At 42.6% G+C, this 19,547-nt stretch overlaps 1 protein-coding gene across 5 annotated transcripts in view; it reads left to right on the top strand.

Moving 5' to 3' along the window:
- GGPS1 (geranylgeranyl diphosphate synthase 1) overlaps positions 1-7,906 on the top strand; it is a 55,902-nt gene extending 47,996 nt beyond the window's left edge. For 3 of the 5 annotated variants that reach the window (XM_050950452.1, XM_050950453.1, XM_050950455.1), the window contains one exon: positions 4,287-7,906. In XM_050950452.1, coding sequence (XP_050806409.1) covers positions 4,287-5,048 — 762 coding nt within the window. In that variant the 3' untranslated portion in view covers positions 5,049-7,906. Of the gene's footprint in view, positions 1-3,511; positions 3,730-4,286 lie in introns of all 5 variants that reach the window. The other 2 variants (XM_050950457.1, XM_050950456.1) reach the window with 2 other exon arrangements.
- The last annotated feature ends 11,641 nt before the right edge of the window (positions 7,907-19,547 follow it).

Genomic DNA, 19,547 nt, shown 5'->3' with positions numbered 1-19,547 from the left:
TGCACCATTGTTTGTGAACACTGCTACACTAGCTCCACCAGTCTGGATGGATGAACATTTCTATTAATCTCTTCTAGACTATTGCCATTTCTCTCCTCTAGGGCTTTCCCAAGTCCTATTAGTCTGATTTCAGAATGTATAAAATTATGTTCTTTCTCTCTAGTACAAAGAAATATTTCCACACTACCCAATCCTGTCAATTCCACTGTCTCCTTATTTATGTCCGGATCCAGTTGAAAGCTGCTGCTTTCTATTTTTTTTAAACACCTTCCATGGTGTTCATAGTTCAACTCCAGAAGAAATCATCAGATCATATAGCCTGAGGCCTGGTCTACACTACGCTTTTAAACTGAATTTAGCAGCATTAAACCGAATTAACCCTGCACTCGTCCACACAACGAAGCCCTTTATATCGATATAAAGAGCTCTTTAAACCAATTTCTGTACTCCTCCCCGACGAGGGGAGTAGCACTGAAATTGGTATTGCCATGTCGGATTAGGGTTAGTGTGGCCGCAATTCAACGGTATTGGCCTCTAGGTGGTATCCCACAGTGCACCATTGTGACCGCTCTGGAAAGCAATCTGAACTCAGATGCTCTGGCCAGGTTGACAGGAAAAGCCCTGCAAACTTTTGAATTTCATTCCCTGTTTGCCCAGCGTGGAGCTCTGATCAGCACGGGTGGCGATGCAGTCCCAAATCCAAAAAGAGCTCCAGCATGGACCGTACGGGAGATACTGGATCTGATCGCTGTATGGGGAGACAAATCTGTTCTATCAGAGCTCCGTTACAGAAGACGAAATGACAAAGCATTTGAAAAAATCTCCAGGCTATGATAGACGGAGGCCACAGCAGGGACTCAGCACAGTGCTGCATGACAAGTGTAACGGAAAGCCAAAGAATCAAATGGACACTTATGGAGGGAGGAGGGGTGGGAATGAGGACTCCAGCTATCCTACAGTCCCCGCAGTCTCTGAAAAGCATTTGCATTCTTGGCTGAGCTCCTAATGCCTGAAGGGTCAAAAACATTGTCCGGGGTGGTTCACGGTATATCTCGTCAATTTACCCCCCCTCACCCCGTCCCATGAAAGAAAAGGGGAAAAAAATAGTTTCTCGCCTTTTTTCAGTGTCACCATATGTCTACTGCATGCTGCTGGTAGACGCGGTGCTGAACAGCAGCATTCCCCTCCCCTTCCTTTCCTGATGGCAGACGGTGCAAAATGGTGGGAAACCATCCTCATCATCCTGTGAGTGCTCCTGGCTGGCCTCGGTAAAAATGGGAATGACTCCTGGTCATTCCCGGCAGATGATACAAAAGGCTTGGTAACCGTCCTCATCATAGCAGCTGGAGGCTGAGCTCCATCAGCCCCCTCCCCCCCCCCATTTCATGTCTAAAGAAAAGATTCTGTACTCCCTGGACTATCATAGCAGCAGAAGGCTACGCTCCTCTCTCTCCCACCCTTTAATGTCCTGCCTGGACTATCATAGCAGCTGGAGGCTGCCTCCCCCTCATTTTATCTTGCTAAAAAGTCAATGTTTCTTATTCCTGCATTCTTTATTACTTCATCACACACATGGGGGGACACTGCCATGGTAGCCCAGGAGGGTTGGGGGAGGAGGAAAGCAACAGGTGGGGTTGTTGCAGGGGCACTCCCTAGAATAGCATGCAGCTCATCATTTCTGCCGGATCTCTGGGGCTCTGACATGGAGTGGCTGTGCTTTCTGGTTCTCTCATACACTTGCCCCATATTCTAGACAGCACTGACTCTATTTTTAGAAAAAAACATAAAGAAGGGAATGACCCCGGGAGTCATTCCTATTTTTGTCCACGCGCCTCCAGCTGACCTCAGTGAGGCCAGCCAGGAGCACCCATGACAGCAGCAGACTGTACAAAAGGATTGATAACTGTCATCACCAATTTCCAATTGCAAACGGTGCAAAATGACTGATAACCATCATGTCATCGCCAATTTACAATGGCAGACGGTGCAGTAGGGGTGGTAACCATCTCTGCTACTTTGCAAAGGCAAATGAATGCTGCTGTGTAGCACTGCAGTACCGTCTCTGTCAGCAGCATCCAGTACACATACGGTGACAGTGACAAAAGGCAAAACAGGCTCCATGGTTGCCATGCTATGGCGTCTGCCAGGGCAATCCAAGGGAAAAAGGGCGCGAAACGATTGTGTGCCATTGCTTTCACGGAGGAAGGACTGAGTGACGACATTTACCCAGAATCACCCACGACACTGTTTTTGTGCCATAATGCATTGGGATCTCAACCCAGAATTCCAATGGGTGGGGGAGACTGTGGGAATTATGGGATAGCTACAGGATAACTACCCACAGTGCAACGCTCCGGAAATCGACGCTAGCCTCGGTACATGGACGCACATCGCCGAATTAATGTGCTTAGTGTGGCCACGTGCACTTGACTTTATACAATCCGTTTTTAAAAAACGGTTTCTGTAAAATGGGAATAATCCCATAGTGTAGACATACCCTGAGTTCCTGTATATTATAGGCCACTAACACCATCCAGATATCCACACACCTAAATTCAACAATTGAAATTAGACCAAAGTGTTACAACCCTCAGGAGACAGTTACTGTGCTCACAGGAAGAGGATAGGAGAGACTGAGATGTACCAATACCTAAGGCACATACAATGGCAGGGAATTAAGTGAAAGATACCCAGATGATCCTCGCAAATTACCTATGCCCCAAGCTGTAGAGACTAAAAAAAAACCCCAAGGTCACTGCCAGTCTGACCTGGGGGACAATTTCTTCCCAACCCCGCGTATGGCGATCAGATTCTGAGCATGTGAGCAAGAATATGAGAGAAAATTCGCAATACCATCTCAGAGCACTGGTCCACCTTGCGCTGTGTCCTGTCTCCATCTGTAGCCATCTGATGCTTCAGAGGAAGGTGATCCAAAAAATGAATTTTGGGAGGGGAGAGAATGTCCCTTCCTGACCCTATGCAAGTGATCAGCTTAAGCCCTGAAGCATGAGCTTTAGGAACATAAGACCTAAACTGGAAGGGGACCCCAAGATGGCTGAGCGTTGCCCCCTTTTTCCTTCCCCTTCCTCGCCCCAAACATCCCTGTCATACAATCCCACTCCTGGAGCTTGACAAGCTCTTTCTTAAAGCTAATTAGGATGTTTGCCCCCCACATTCCTATTGCAAGGCCATTCCAGAAACTTAACTCTTCTGATGGTTAAAAACCTTATCATTTCCAGCCTAAATTTATTAATGGTCAATTTATATCCAATTGTCCTTGTGGCACTATAGTTCTTTAGCTTAAATAGCTCTTCACCTTCCCTGGTTTTAACCTCCTGATGTATTTTATAAAAAGCAATTCATATCCCTTCTCGGCCTTCATTTTGCGAAGCTAACCTCTTAGTCTCCTCTCATAAAATAGTTGTTCCAGCTTATCTCACAGGCTATGCCCTCATCTAATGTACTCTGATTTCATACAATATCAATGCTAGCATGTGTCTTTTCTCTACAGTTTCTGCCATTTTATACTAGCTTTCCCACTGACTGACTGTTCATCTGCTTCCATTTTGGAACCACACTTCTCCCTTGCCTGGCTAAAGAGGAGACAGCACCAGTTGTACTGAGGGGTGAATTATCGTTCTGAAGGGAGATTACTAGTAGGAGTTCCTCAGGGATTGGTTCCAAGACCAATCTTGTTCAATATTTTTCTGAATAACCTTGGCACAAAAGGTAGGAGTGTACTAATGAAATTTGCTGATACAAAGTTGGGAGGCCTCATCAGTATGAAGGAGGATCAGTATGTTATACAGGAAAATCTGGATGACCTTGAAGATTGAAGTAACAGAAATGAGATGAAATTCAATAGTACAAAAATGTAGGTCATGAATTTAAGGTCTAATTTCTGCCACACTCTGGAGGCACATCAGTTGATGAAAACAACAGTGGAGGACAGACCTGGGGGTGTTGGTCGATCTCAGAATGACAGTGAGCTACCAGTGTGATGTGGCTGCAAACATAATTTTCATGCAGAAGGCCAATAATGGAGCTCTAGGGAGCCCCTCTCAACAGAGGGAGGAGGTGGACCAACTAAAAATACGCAGAATACTAGATAATTTTCATGCAGAAGGCCAATAATGGAGCTCTAGGGAGCCCCTCTCAACAGAGGGAGGAGGTGGACCAACTAAAAATACGCAGAATACTAGTTAATGCAGTGCAAATGCAAAATAATCCACAAATTTAGAACTTATTTTACAATGTAAGACTTTTTTCTCTTCTTGTATTATTAGGTTATTATTGAAGTGACAGAGATGTTGCACAATGCCAGCTTACTCATAGATGACATTGAAGATAACTCAAAGCTACGACGGGGCTTTCCAGTGGCTCATAGCATCTACGGAATTCCATCTGTAATAAATTCTGCTAATTATGTGTATTTCCTTGGTCTACAGAAGGTTTTAACACTTGATCACCCAGAAGCTGTGAAAGTGTTCACTCGTCAGTTGCTGGAACTGCATCAGGGCCAAGGTTTGGATATTTACTGGAGAGATACATACACCTGTCCTACAGAAGCACAGTATAAAGCCATGGTACTGCAAAAGACAGGTGGTCTCTTTGGATTAGCTGTGGGCCTCATGCAGTTGTTCTCCAATTATAAAAGAGACTTAAAACCACTCCTTAATACACTTGGGCTCTTCTTCCAAATACGAGACGACTATGCTAATTTACACTCCAAAGAATATAGTGAGAACAAGAGTTTTTGTGAAGATTTAACTGAGGGCAAGTTCTCATTCCCAACTATTCATGCTATTTGGTCCAGACCTGAAAGCACTCAGGTGCAGAATATTTTGCGTCAAAGGACAGAAAATGTAGATATAAAAAAATACTGTGTACATTACCTTGAGAATGTAGGTTCCTTTGAGTACACTCGGCAGACGCTGCAAAAGCTTGAATCTGAAGCATATAAACAGATTGAGTCACTTGGGGGAAACCCTGAACTTGTAGCACTAGTTGAACACTTAAGCAAAATGTTCAGAGAAAATGAAAATTAACTAATTGATTTGACTTGTGGTTTGGGGAGGGAAACTTTAGAACCAGCATGTATTAACTAGACTATCTTACTAAATCGATGGAAAGAAAAGTGTAGAAATGATGCTTGTTTAAAATTACTTGTAGAAACTGCTATATTAAATATTGTGTAAGTAGTAATTGAAGGGTATTTGTATGTACCACATTATCTCTGCAGCTTTAATTACAACTGCTTACAAAATATTGCACAGAGAAATAAACTTGCATAGATCTGTTAAGGTAAAATTGTTAATTTTAGTTTTTCATGTGAATCTTTCAGTTGTAATCTCCACTGCACAGTCAGTGGTGTTTATTTTAGCTATAGAGTTTGTGTCCTCTAAGAACATTGCAGGTTTTAATCTGATTTAAGATAAGTTCGACTAAGTTTCCTTATTAAATTGAATTTGCTCTGTTTAGGAGCTTTTTGTGTATTTTTAAACATGGAGATTTAGGTAGCATTTTTTGCAATATATTCCCTGTCCTTTTTAAAGTTAACAAAAATAGGTTTTATTAAAGTGGACTGGAAGGAGAAGGAAGACTCCACAATGGTCAATAACTTTTTCTGTACAACAAACCAATCTAGATGTGTCGCCGCAGAGCCAGATGTGGGGAATAGTGGTATAATAGGCAAATGAGTGTTGCCAAATGGATTTGAAATTGAGTTATTTTTACTATGAATCATTCAGAGCATTAGCTTGGCCAACAAGGGCACAGGCATTGTCCATTCAAGTGGCACTAACACTCTGGTCTGATATACCACCATAGTCCCAATTTCTTGATAGTCTCCTTTTTAGGTAATTTAGTTAAGAGATTGCATCACAAGTACAAAGGAAGTAAATACTCCACTGATTCTTAAGTATTAGAGCAGACTAGTTTGGTTATATCAAATCAGAAGATATGTCAAACCTGCACCAATAGCCAAAGGCTTGTATTGGATGTTAAAGCTGGCACGCAAGTTTAAAAAAACATTTCATTGGTGACAGTTTCCAAAAAAAAAAAAAAAAAAAATTAACTGCAAATAGTAACATAGCAAATAGTCACCTACTGTCTTTAGTTACCTCTGTGCTTCAGATATATTGCCAAAAATTCTCCCTGTGATTTAATGTCTTAAACTTTAAATGTAATTGAGAAAATATGTATGCACGTAATCCAATAGTTCTAATTTCAATGTCTGGGTGGCACTAGGGCCACATCTGCACTACAAACATATGTCAAAGTTTTATGTTGGCATACTGCCACCACAGTTAGTACATCGCTTGTGCACATGCCTACTTGGCTCCTTGTGTTGGTGGTGTGCATACTCACCGTGGGGCTTGTATTGATAGAATGCAATGTAGCTATCCCACTGTGCAATCCAGCACAATGTCTTTTGGGAAGTTTTGGCAATGAATGAAGGGGCTAAAATAAGTCATGCAGGGGTGACTAGGAGCATGGGGTCAACTTCCCAGTTTGCTATTGACTCACTGTCCACCATCTGTCAGTAGCATGGAGCCTACATGGCTCTGCTCTGTTGTCCTGAGCATTGCAAGTCCAGGATATGCAATCCTGGAATATTTGCAGAGCAACAAGAACTAAATGAGTAGGGAACATAACTATTCCTTGGAGGACAAATTGCTGTGGGACACTGAGAACTAGTTCAAAGTTATTAGCATTAATGGAGCAGCTGCAGATGGTGGAACGCTGCTTCTGGGCCCAAGAAACAAGCACTAACTTGTGGGATCATAAGTTTTGGGATGATTAGCAGTGGCTACAGAACTTTCAGATGTGCAAGACCACATTTCTGGATCTGTGCACTGAGCTGCACTGATGGTGGAGAAGCAAGTGGCAATTGCACTGTGAAACTTGTGATGCCAAATTGATTCCTGACTGACCAGTAGCAATTTGGAGTGAGGAAATCCACCATAGTGGCCCTTAATTGCTGCCTCCTATGCAGGACTGTGACTCTAGGCAGTGTGCAGGACATGATGGATGGATTTTCAGCAGTGGAGTTCCCAAACTGCAGTGGAGTAATAACGTGCATATCCCTATTTTGGCATTAGAGCACCTTGCCACTGTACATCAACAGAGAGGGCTACTTTTCTATGGTTATGCAAACATTGGTCAATCACTGGAAATGCTTCATTGACATCAGTGTGGGCTGGTCAGGGAAGGTGCATGACACTCATTTAAGAACACAGGGTTCAGAAAGCTACAAGAAGACACTTTTCTGACCAACAAATTACCACAGGGAACATTCAAATGCCAATACTGATCATGGGTGACCCTGCCTACCCCAGGCTCATGTACCCATGCACCAGCCACCTCAACAGCACCAAGGAACAGTTCAACTGTTGGCTCAGCACATGCAGAATGACAGGTGAATGTGCTTTTGGCCATTTGAAGGGTTGCTGACATTGTTTACTTGCAAGATGGGACCTTGGTGAGAAAAATATCCCAATGATTATAGCTATCTGCTGTGTCCTGCATGCTATATGTGAAGTGATGGGGAAAAGTTTCTGCCGGAGTGAAGGGCAAAGGTGGAGTGACTGTCTGCTGAATTTGAACAGCCAGATACCAGGGTCCTTAAAAGAGCTCAACTTAGAGGTATATGTCTCAGAGCCTTTAAAAGACCATTTTAACAACGAGCTAGCATTTTGTAGTGTTCTCTACCTGGCCATGTTTTTTGGTGGCCTGGTAGGAGTTATGTGGTGATTGCTGTCTGTGAGTGCACCTAGTAATTTTGTTTGTAAATGATCCTACAAGTTGTGTGACACTATGCGATAACAGCTAATTATGTTCAGAACTGCTGATCTCTCGGCAGCATATGTTGTGAATTAATAAAGATGAATTATATTCCAAATAATAGAGTTGTATTATGTACAAAATCAGTGCAAGAAATGGACAATTTTAAAACAAATACATTACAAAAATTAACAAAACTTAATACATTAAGAATAGAACTTTTGAAAGGGAAATGATATTCATGTCTGTTTCATTTACACATACACACACTGCCATATGAAAGCCACAGTTCATGTGAAGCTGTGATTGTCTTTAATGGCCCCCAGGGAGCAGTGACAGGGATAGTGCAGTGATTTCTGATGCCATGTGAAATGGTGGGGTGGGGAGAGCAGGAAATAGGGTGGTCCTGATTGAGTTCTCAGTGGGCTGCAGAGGGACACAAGCCTAGGATTGTTGGACCTGCAAATCCACCAGAGTTTACAGCATCTGTGTTTGCTGCCTGAAAAGTCCCATTATGTCCTGGTGCATTTCCTTCCTCCTTCTGCTGGGTCTCCCAGGCCTTTCTCCTGTCCACTCTTTCCTTCTGCTCAGTATTCATCATCCAGGCCCTGTGCTCATTGTCCAATGCAGCATGGGCATGCAGATCTCTTTGAACAGGTCATCCCAAGTCCCCTTTTCTCCTTACTGGCTCAGGCGTCCCAGAGGTGTAGAGGGGGAGACCCTGGAGGCTGCAGTGACAGCAGCTGAAGATAAAACGCGGAGGTACAATTGTTTCTATAGTGAATACACTGACAAACTTTCAAGACGCTGAGCTTGCTCCCTTTGTTCCCCCTAAAGTTTTAAGACTACATTCTCACATCTGCTTGGAATTGCCTGTGTACTGGGCCAGTCACAGCATGAGCCTGGGTGAGTATGGCCCACCAGGAGTTGGGAAAATGAGGAAATTGCTGGGTTCCATGATTCTAGTAGTAGTTGGCACTGAATACTGGTGCTATTTACCACAGGCAGTGGTGATTTTAGCTGATATAGCACTCCTGAAGATAACACAGGCAGAGTGAGCACAGCTGCTGCTGGCATCCCGAAGCCACCTGGGTCCATATGCTACTAGCTTGTGTACTGCAATGGTGCCTGCTGAAGTTGCTGGTGAGTGGCTGGGAATGTGTCCTACCATGCAGGAAGAAATAAGGCATTCTTCTCAAACCTTTGGCTAAGGATTACAGAGTACCTCTGTGAACGTTTCATCGAGATCTTTCAGGAGGATTGAAGGGACATCTGTGTATGTACAAAATGAGCTAGCAGACCACCACAGCAGGTCATTTCAAGTCCACAAGTGGTCTCTTTTGCCTTGACATCGCATTTTCAATCTTCCGGAGGTGGAGCTTTCCTCAGTTAGACCTATTTGCCATGCGACACAACAGGAAGTGCCAGCAGTTCTACTTCTTCCAGAATCACAGCCTAGGTTTCAGAGTGGACACATTCCTCATTCCATGGGAAAGCGATTTCCTTTCCGCCCATACTACTCATTCAGAAGGTATTCCTCAAGATCTGGAGGGAATGAGCTTAGGTCATATTGACAGCACCAGCCTGGCCCCATCAGCACTGGTACACCTCTCTCCTAGACATGTCAGTGGAAGCCTCGGTCACCCTTCCGCTCTTCCCGGACCTTCTGATGCAAGGTCCCTGTCATCTTCAACATCCGAACCTTGTGTTGCTTCACCTCACAGTGTGGAAGCTCCATGGTTGAACCAAATGGAGCTTTCCTGTTCAGAACAGGTTCAACTAGGTCTTCTTGGCAGCAGGAAACCCTCTACTAGAGCCACCTACCTTGCCTCTTATCTAGTCGGTGCAGCACTATTCATGCCCGACACTAGCCTCAGTGCTGCTTATTCTGGAATACCTCTTCCATCTGAAGTAGCAAGGGCTTTTGTCCTCAATAAGAGTGCACTTAGCTGCCATATTGGCCTTCCATCCGGTGCGAAGGGGGCACTCAGTGTTTGCTAATCCTATGGTCAGCCAATTTTTAGAAGGGCTTGACAAGCTGTGCCCCCACATCCATCTGGCGGTCCCCACCTGGGACCTCAACCTGGTCCCAGGTTGAGGTGGTCATAGGACCACCCTTTGAACCGTTGGCTACATGCTCCTTGCTGTACCTCTTATAAGGTGGCATTCCTGGTAGCGATAACCTCTGCCAGGAGGGTATCTGAGCTCAAGGCCCTAACATCAGAGCCTCCTTACACCGTGTTCTAGAAGGACAAGATACAGCTCAGGCCTCACTCTGCTTTCCTCCTAAAAGTTGAATCACAGTTTCACATCAACCTGGACATCTTTCTTCCAGTAGTCTCCTGTAGCAGATGGCTGACTCACTAGTGGTGCCTCCTGCTGGTCATCTCAGAATTAGCACTCTGCCCTGGAGCGTCCTCTATGGTCCAGTGTCTTGTTCTCTGTTACCTACCCCTCTGCAGTCCCTTTTATCTTCACCACGTATAGGCCCCACATCCCTCCCGGACCATGGTGCCCCTTACCTTGGGGGTACTGCCTCTCACCCAGGGAACCCCACTCCTCTGAGTCCACCTCACATCAGTGATCCACTGCCAGTCCTTATCTAGCCCCTTTACTCAGAGGCAAACTGCAGTCTGCAATGGCCGCTCATCATTGGCTAGGGGGTTGGACCTGCTGCCTTTCCCTGCAGTCCCAGTACCTACTTAGACCTTCCTGTCAGGCCTCAGCCTGGGAGGTTGCCAGGCTTGAGCTCCCCAACTCAGCCTGACTCTTCCCCAGCACTGCTCTATTGAAGATATCCTGTGCTCTCAGGCAGCCTAGTCCTTCCCACCTCAAGCCTGGAGTGAGACTGCCTGTCGCCTAGCTCACAGCCCTTTTTATACCAGCCCTACTGGGCCCAGATTGGCTGCTACCTGCACTGCCCTGAGTGGCTCCTCAGGGCAGCCCTTTCACAGAGCTTGTTTTAACCCCTTTCTACCTGGAGCGGGGTGATCATCCCACTACGCTACCCCAAGTTGCACTCCACCAGCAAGGAGCAGAGACTTCACTCTCTGGATGTCCGCAGGGCACTAGCCTTTTACATTGAGAGAATGTAGCCATTCAGAAAATCGGTCCAGTCATTTGTGGCAGTGGCAGACAGACTGAAAGCTCTGCATGTGTCATCACAACGCATTTCATCATGGATCACGTCCTGCATTGGTGACTGCTACAATCTGTGGGCGTTCCTGCACCCTCAATCACTGCGCACTCTACCAGGGTGCAGGCTTCATCAACAGCGTTCCTGGCGCAGGTTCTCACTCAGGAAATCTGCAGAGCGGTGAGGTGGTCCTCCATGCACACCTTTCACCACGCACTATGCGATTATCCAACAGGCCAGAAACGATGCAGTCTTTGGACGGGTAGTACTCCAACCAGTGGAAGACTCCAACCCCACCTCTTAAACTTAGGCCTGTGCATCACCTGATTGGAATTGACATGAACAAGCACTTGAGTAACCGTTTTTCTTCTTCTCGTAACTGTTCTTCGAGATGTGGTGTTCATGTCCATTTCAATACCCACCCTCTTACCCCTCTTTCAGAGAAGCTAACTAGAAGGATCTGAGGGGGTGGTGGGTCGGCAGGGCTCTGTATTGAGCATCATGAAGGCATGACTCCTGGGGGTGCCCAGGCTGAGCAGACAGGAGGCTGCTATGGGAAAAATCTTCTGGCTACTGTGCATGTGCACACACCTGATTGGAACGGACATGAACGCATCTCGAAGAACAACAGTTACAAGAAGGTGAGTAGCTGTTTTTCAGCTGTGTTAAGCAGCAGCTCTCTTACTACAGTTAGGATGAGAAACCACCCAATAAATTCTGCCCTAGGGAAAAATAAAATGAGTTAATGTTTTATATTTATATATCATTACTATCAGGTACAATAGTCACCTTCCAGAAACTTCTAGATTCTAAAACCAAGCCCCCAAAAACTTAACTCCACATACTTTCTCCTCTTCCTTATCTAATGACAGCTGGATTTACGGACTAGGCATGATCTCAACCACCACCCATTTTCTTTCTCGTTCTCCTCCAGGCATTTTAGACATTTTCCGAACTTTCCATTTCCTAACGGCTAGAGCAACAGCCTCAGTGCTGCTGTCGTTCCTTCCTTTTTTGCTTTGATTCTACAGATTGAAATAGAACCTAATGTTTCCAATATTTTTTTTTAAAAACTCGTCTCTTGAATGTGTTTTGCACATAAGTGGCAGAAGTGTAAAGAATGAGGGAATAGACTGCAGTATTTTCTCCAAAAATCTTTTCACTCTAATTTACCTTTGCATAATATGCCTAAATGCTTTGTTGAATGAGGACCCGAATGATGTGCTAAACATTTCTTCTCCCATTTCCACACTAAACCTTGGCTCCACCCCCACCTCCTCTCAAGGGTTAACCCAGCCAATTAATTTCCTGCTTTCTTATGGCCTGTAAAGCTCCAGCAGCAGCCTTTCCCAAAAGGGCAACTCAACATCCTGTGGTAGTATATGCTACTTTATTTTCACTGTAATGTAAAATACTAAATGTGGCATTTAGAAATGCACTTGCCATTAGAGAACTTCACTCTTTGTCAACCTTTACATTGTTGGATCAGTTCTAATTACAGTACACGTAGCAAATGTGAACTCCTATCAAACGTAATAGCTGTGCATGGGGCTCAGTAGATGCTACATCTTTATTCTAGCCTTCATTGCTCTGTCTTCTCAAGGTTATAGACAAATTCGTTTTCAAGGAGCTACCTCTGCATTTTTAAAAAAAAAAACCTGTTTGAAAGCAGTAGCACATAAGTGTTCTGCCTGGAACAGTGGAAGCTTTTGCTGGATGAGGATTTAAATGGAACTCCTGTAACTAGGCTTTGAGGATTTACTGTTTCAGGAAAGGGATATTGATTTTTTTCTTTCTTTTTCCTGTACTGAGCCACCCAGAGGTGAAGAACACCTTCCTGCTGAGAGATTGGTCTGATATATCTTCATTATCTGCAGCTCTCTCCTTATTTGAAGCCAAGTGAGAGCAGTTCATCTAGCATAGTGTTTCAATGTTAGCTCCTTCCTCTGGAAGAGCCAAAATGAAACAAATCACAGTACTTAAACTGTTTTAATTGAAAGGGAGAGAGAACTTTAAAGGACATGCACATCCTGCCATTTGGAAAGACTACATGGTGTGTAAGTTATGCAGAACTCCTCCCTTTGTTTATAAAATTGTGTTGGAAGACCATAGGTATTACACTTAAAATTACCTAATTCATAAATTATCAGCTACCGATTACGCGTAACTGTGATACAACTAGTTTTTCCTGGTCTTGATTAAAACTAGGGCAAAAATCAGTGAACGGTGAGGATATTTACATAACTATATTATGTTTTCATCTAACAATCTCTCAGTTTTTGCTGCCAGAAAAACAATCTGTTCCATGCTGTCTGGATGATTTTGTATAAGATGTTCATCTTTCCTTACAACCAATTAATGGAAATCAAATTTGAAATTTGCTTCAATCAGTTTTGTGCTTGACCAAAAGAAGAGTGGGTGGAAGATGAGAAAATCTGACAAAGGTATTGCTAATTCAGCCATACTTGGAGTTCCTCATTTTAAATGGATCAGCGGCAGCAAATACTGCCTGATTAAAAAAATGTATTGCATGAGAATTGACTGAAAATTACATTTTTAGGGGTAGTCTGATATACGTAACTACAGTAGATTTCACTTAAGAGAAATCCTGAGATTCACAACTTCCAGTTAATGGTAACGTTGCTGGGAACCAATCCCGTATCATTAACGTCGCTGTTAACAGGATTTGGATATTGGCAAGGGCATGCTGCTTATCAACCTTTTTTGAAAGAAAGGTGCCACCTGCAGGCAAGTTTGGAGGCTGCAGTCAGGGAAGGATGTGTTGCGACATGTCTTCTTTGTCTGCCATCATGCAAACTTGACTGCAGTCGATACTCAGCCTGCCCCAGACCTTCCTTCTGGGGCTGCCACCTGGCAAAATCTCTGCACACAAGGACCACGCAGCCTGCCAGCAGTTATCTCTCACACTCATGTCTTTACCAGACACCAACATACCTCCTGTCCAAACTTCCCTGGACTCATGTGGTCTGATATGTCCAGCTCTCTTCTGCAACATTCAGAGGAATATTAAGATCTGTCTGTTCATTTAAGGAGATGCACACACTTGTTTGCCTCATTAAGTGTCTGTGAAATGCAGAAAGTTTGCCGAATAGCAGCAGACTTTGCAAGTCCCCAGAATACCCTGCTACAGCTCCCTTTGTTGGAATAATTGTTATTTATGCAGGATGTTACCACAACACTAATTTAAGTATAAGTTCCTTTATTAAATCAAAAAGCCAAATGGTATTTATACAATTGCTCTAAACACGCCTAAAAAGCCTAAATAATAAGCAATTTACTACATCCAAACAGTAACAAAACATGTATAAGCATTTGATCAAGATACTTACAAACAGGCTAAATCCAGGGATGCTTAGATCCATGTTAGTAGGCTCCAGCCTGGTCAGGTAGGTATTAATGATGAACCCTTTAAGAGTTCACCTTTTTATACCCTTCAACAAACATTGCCAATGATTGACTTCAGCTAAAAACCAATGTGAGACGGTTCACCCTTATTTCCAGTCTTAATTCAGATATGATTTACACCCTCCTTTCTCCCCGAGGAGTTTCCTCCCTCTCTCTTCCCCTCCTTCCTGCTGACCAACAGTTTTTAATTTGCATCTTTGTTCACATAGGCCCTAGTTTTTGAGATAACACTGGTATGGGGTGGGAAAGGCCATGTTGGCTCATTTTAAGACAGATTCTTTTTCTTATATAAAACCATCTGCAGTCACCCTTATCAGTCAGAGACTTTGTTTTTAGAAACTTTCACATATCGGTTATTCTTTGAACCAGACATCCTCCCTAATTCATTCCTTCTCGCTTTATACCTCATCACTTTCAAGGCCTTCCTTCTACTTGCTAGTCAAAGGCCTTTCTTTACAACACACATATATTTCTTAACCAAACTTTAAACTAATTCAAATTCTTTACTTTTATATGTATCCTACACCCCTATACCAAACTTCAAGCTCCAGGAACCTCCCCATCTTGCTGCACCAGTCTTGCCCAGACTTTGTCCAAAAGATACTAAATCTCTGGAAGTACTACTCACTTTTTAGCCACACTGACCTACGGATTTCCCCAGTTTGTTCCCATATTTGCAGCACTACCTACTTCTCCCTCCCAGCCTTCCCTGCCATATTCTTCCCTTGAGTATCCCAGCTCAGTACTACAGCACAGGACAGACGCACTTATCTGATTTCAGTGCCACATCTGAGTTCTTTTCTTTCCATATTGACTCTTGCGTCTCTTCTTACCTGTTTTTTTTTCTATTTTCTCTCACACACTCTCCTTCCTTCTTCCCTCTCACCTTCTTCCTTGTGTGCATGAGTCTCTGCATTCCGTCACCATGCTCCTGCTACATCTAACTGCCTGGTCCAGGCTTTGTTTCCTAGCCAGGTACTATGCTCACCTCACTGCTGAGTTCACAGAGCTGGACTTTGTATTGGCAGAACAACATGGCCATGCAGGGTTGAGATGAGATGATGAGATTGAATCCCTCCATTAGGTGAAAAACCCAGTGCAAACTGAATTATGTTGTCATGACCAGCACCTTCATAATACTTATACTGTCTGTATAACAACTCTCTAAATTATTCCCTTCCAAGTTGCCCAGCACATCTTGCCTTCTGTGTGTCCTCCTATTAGATAAGCTTTTTTTTTTTTCATTGAGTCTTGTACAGGGTCAACCACACTGGCACAGTTAAATAAATAATGATTCAGTACCGATTGGAAAATGCCCTAAATGTACTGTTTACAAAGCACAACAGCACAATCATGATAGCTATAGATTTATTTTCTGCATTCTCAGCTTCAAATACTGTGGGTAGTATATGTAGCAATATCAATATCTAACTGTGTATGCCTAATTCCTGTGTTAAAAATTTTCTGGTTGACTAATTTTGCTTTTCAAGTTTTTGGGAGGATGGAGGAGTTCCAAACAGAGAGACACTTCTGTTATACACACTGATTTGTCATTCTGTTTCTTTGAGGATTTTCTCTCATTTACATCAGGAATCATTTTTTTCTCAGAACTGCTAGGGGTGAAAGTTTCTCAGAACTGCTAGGGATTTGATTCTCTTTTGTTAACTGAGAAATCAAACATATACAGGAGATGAGAACAGTTAAACGATGTGACCTAACTGTCTGTTTATAATATATTAATCACCCTGGTATCTAAATGCTATGTACATCAATTTAAAAAGCATAATTATTTTTAAGAGGAATGTACAATTTAATTTTATTTGCTTCACTTGACATGGGGTCATGTACCTGAAAAATAACTGCTTGTAACTGATTTATGTGCTTTTGTGAGGGTCATGTGTTTGATTTATCCCAAAATTACTGACTGAATCTGAACCAATGTTTTTTTTTATTTTTTTGTCTGAGACAACACAAGAGAAGAGAAAAACGAGTGGCAAGAAGGAAAAATAAGTGCTTCTCAGTTGTGATGTGGACTTTTCCTTTAGTCAATTTAATCCATCTGATCAACTGATTTTGACTGTAGCAACTAACATGTGCTTTTGACTTTGCAGAAGTGATGGGAGAGGCCGCAACACAGTACAGCTAAAATATCTGCTCGCCTCATTGCTGTTGAGATTGGTACAGTATCCATGTTCCTGAAATACTGATGCACTCTTCTAAATTTCACTGCACGCTCTTGCAACAGTGTATTAGGCTGTTTTGTAGGTTCCTCCCTCTTGTAATGGCAAAAAAATACACTGCTCATAATAGAAAAAGCAGTATGGAACACTGACAGCAGCATTGTTATTTTTAGAAGTGTTTCATATTCAAAATGCCTTTCCCTAAAAAGCTATTATACATTACAATGAAATGTTTGCAGTGAAATGTTTGTATTGCCATATATTGTTTTAGACCTTGTTCTATCTCGGGTTGGCAGCCTTTCAAAAGTGGGGGTGCAGGTCCACATGGGAATGGGGGTGAAGGGACACATGGGGACAGAGTAGATGTGCCTGACTGAATGGGGGAGGCTAGGGGTCAGCCAAGGTCTACATGGGGGAGGCTCCCCAATTCCCTAATAATCCCTCCCCCCTTCAAAAAAACTATTTCATACTTCCCACACCCAACAGCCCTCCAGGTTCCTTCCCAGCAATTACTTCCCTCCTCCATTACCCCTGACTCCCCCAAGCTTTTGCACTGCTTCTCAGGGGATCAGGAAATATGTTTCTATATTGTAGTTCAAATGAATTATTACTCAAAGTTCTGTATTAATATGCCTAGTAAGGAATCTATGTGTCAAAAAACATTTCCTGAATCATTTTTGTCTGTATTGTTACAGACATACTTGTTGACAGATATTTTGAAATAAATTACCAAAATAATTGAAACGGGTGTGATTATGTGGTGTTATTTTGACTAATAATATTTGCAGAATGTTAAAATATTGTGCGCAGAATTTGTTGGTGCAGAATTCCCCCAGGAGTAACTGCTGTAGCTGGGTTTTAGAGCTGGTCTACTCTTGTAACTCTTCCAACCAGCCTAGCAGTGTAGCCAGTCAGGCAGCTTACTACAGGCCAGCTGTGTTTGTTAGGTGGCCCAGAGACTGGATCTGTTGCAGGCCCTGATTCCTGACACTGCAACCCATATTCGATCTCATCCTGATTGCTAGTAGTTAAAAACTGGCTTGTGTGTTGATGCTGAGGCTTAATATCCCTTCCAAAAATTGTGTTACCATTACTTATAACTCTAGATATTCTTGTCATTCATGTAAATCGTGATTAATTTGAGCAAGAGTGTTGTCAAGCTTAAGATGAACAAAGTATTGGCAGTGTTAGGCCTAAAGCTTCCGGAAGCTTTATAGAGTGAGCTTTGCAAAATCTTTAAAAAAAATAAAAATAAATAAAAAACAAAACAAGCTTTGCAAAATTAAGCTGCAACTTGTGGTCAAAAGTCGCCTACAACCAGATAACATTTTATGTTGACTCATATATGGTATAATGGGTCATGCCCTTGGTACAGCTTATTGAAACCACCTTTGGAACTTGTGGTTAAGAGACGCTGCAGCCAAAAAACTGATTCCTATGTGCGTTTGATGGGCTAAGCCTTTAGGCATAGGTCATCAAGATAACCTTACCCACAATCAAGCCAATAGCCCATTTAGAGGTAAGTTACCTAGAAAATGAAGGATAACCACAGTCGAGACAGTAGTCTATATAGAAGTAAGCTATCTCCTTGAGCATAACTTATAAACTAAAACAATAATTGGCTACAAGAAAATAAGTAAGCATGAATTATACAGCCAAAGCAACAACACTAAATTTGGCCTAACCTGCTTGGTTGACCTGCTTCAAAACACAGCGGGCAGATGAGATTAAATGTGTAGAATCTCAGGTGTGGGTGTGTGTCTTGGTCTAAGAAGTTATTCTCTTTGATCTGTCTAAACCAAGGAAACCTGAACTGCACCGACTATCTGCACCTGGCCAATGCAAAGAGCGGTCGACTAAAGGATAATGTATTCTCGGCAGGGTAAGGTTTTAAAGTAAAATAGTCTGGTTGCATGCAAAATAAGGTAACGGAGTAAAGAAGTCTGGGTTGCTCGAGCTGTTTTGATCTCAAGTTGTACTGACACTATAGTATTAAGAATGGTAGTGTTGGGATAATTTGATCTCAGATTATATTAATACTGCAGTATTCAAAATAGTAGTAAAAGTTGAATACTAGTGTTAAATTGTTTAAAAATAGTAGAAAGTTGTTAATCAATTTATAGTATCTTTGTTTGTACTTACAAGTTTTATTCCTGCCCTTAATAATTATAAGGTTAATAGTTAATAAGTAATAACAACTTTGCATGTACTCGTGCCTGTCATCAGTAAAAACTGGCAATGTTAAGAACATGGTTTTATAGTAATAAGTAGTTAATGCATAATATTACCTGTAGTTGTGCTTGTTTGCAATATAATTTGTCATTTATATTAATTCTTATTCAATGCTGGTCTTTAATTTTTCTTTTCGTATTCTGTCTGTGTTGCATTTATAACCATAAGTCATTAAAAGCCTATCTTGAGGAATAATCAGTAGTTTTAATTTATTTATATGGACACCATTTAAGCTCACTACATCTGTGTTGGGTGATGGGAAGTAGCAATCACCCAGAGCCCCATTTGGGCCCTGATGCATGTCCCTCTCTTCCTATATCTCCGCATAAATGTCCAATCCCTTTTTTAATCTTGCTAAGTTCTTGGCCTCAGTGATTTCAAATGGCAATGAGCTCCACGGTCTAATTAGATGTTGTTTCCTTTTATTTGTTTTACACTTTACACGTTTAGATTTAATTGAATGTCCCCTTGTTTCTTGTGTTATGAGACAGGCGAATGTAAACTCCCAATCTACACTATTCTATACCATTCATTATTTTACTTTTATCATGTCTCCTCTTTTGGGTTTCCTTTTGTAATGTAAACAATCCTATTTTTTTCAGTCTTTCGTATGAGCGTTTTTCATGCTCCCTGATCATTCTCTGAATTCCCTCTAACCCTGCAATATCTTTTTTGAGCTGAAGTGGAGCAGCACTGCACACAGTATTCCAGATGAGTCTGTGGCATTGATTTATGGGAAGCCATCCCACTGCTGAATGGCTCCTGCTGCAAAGCAGGGAGCAGCCCTC

The sequence above is a fragment of the Gopherus flavomarginatus genome, chromosome 4 (genome assembly GCF_025201925.1).
Source record: "Gopherus flavomarginatus isolate rGopFla2 chromosome 4, rGopFla2.mat.asm, whole genome shotgun sequence".
In the NCBI taxonomy this organism is placed as follows: domain Eukaryota; kingdom Metazoa; phylum Chordata; order Testudines; family Testudinidae; genus Gopherus; species Gopherus flavomarginatus.
This window is presented reverse-complemented; position numbering and strand designations above follow the sequence as displayed.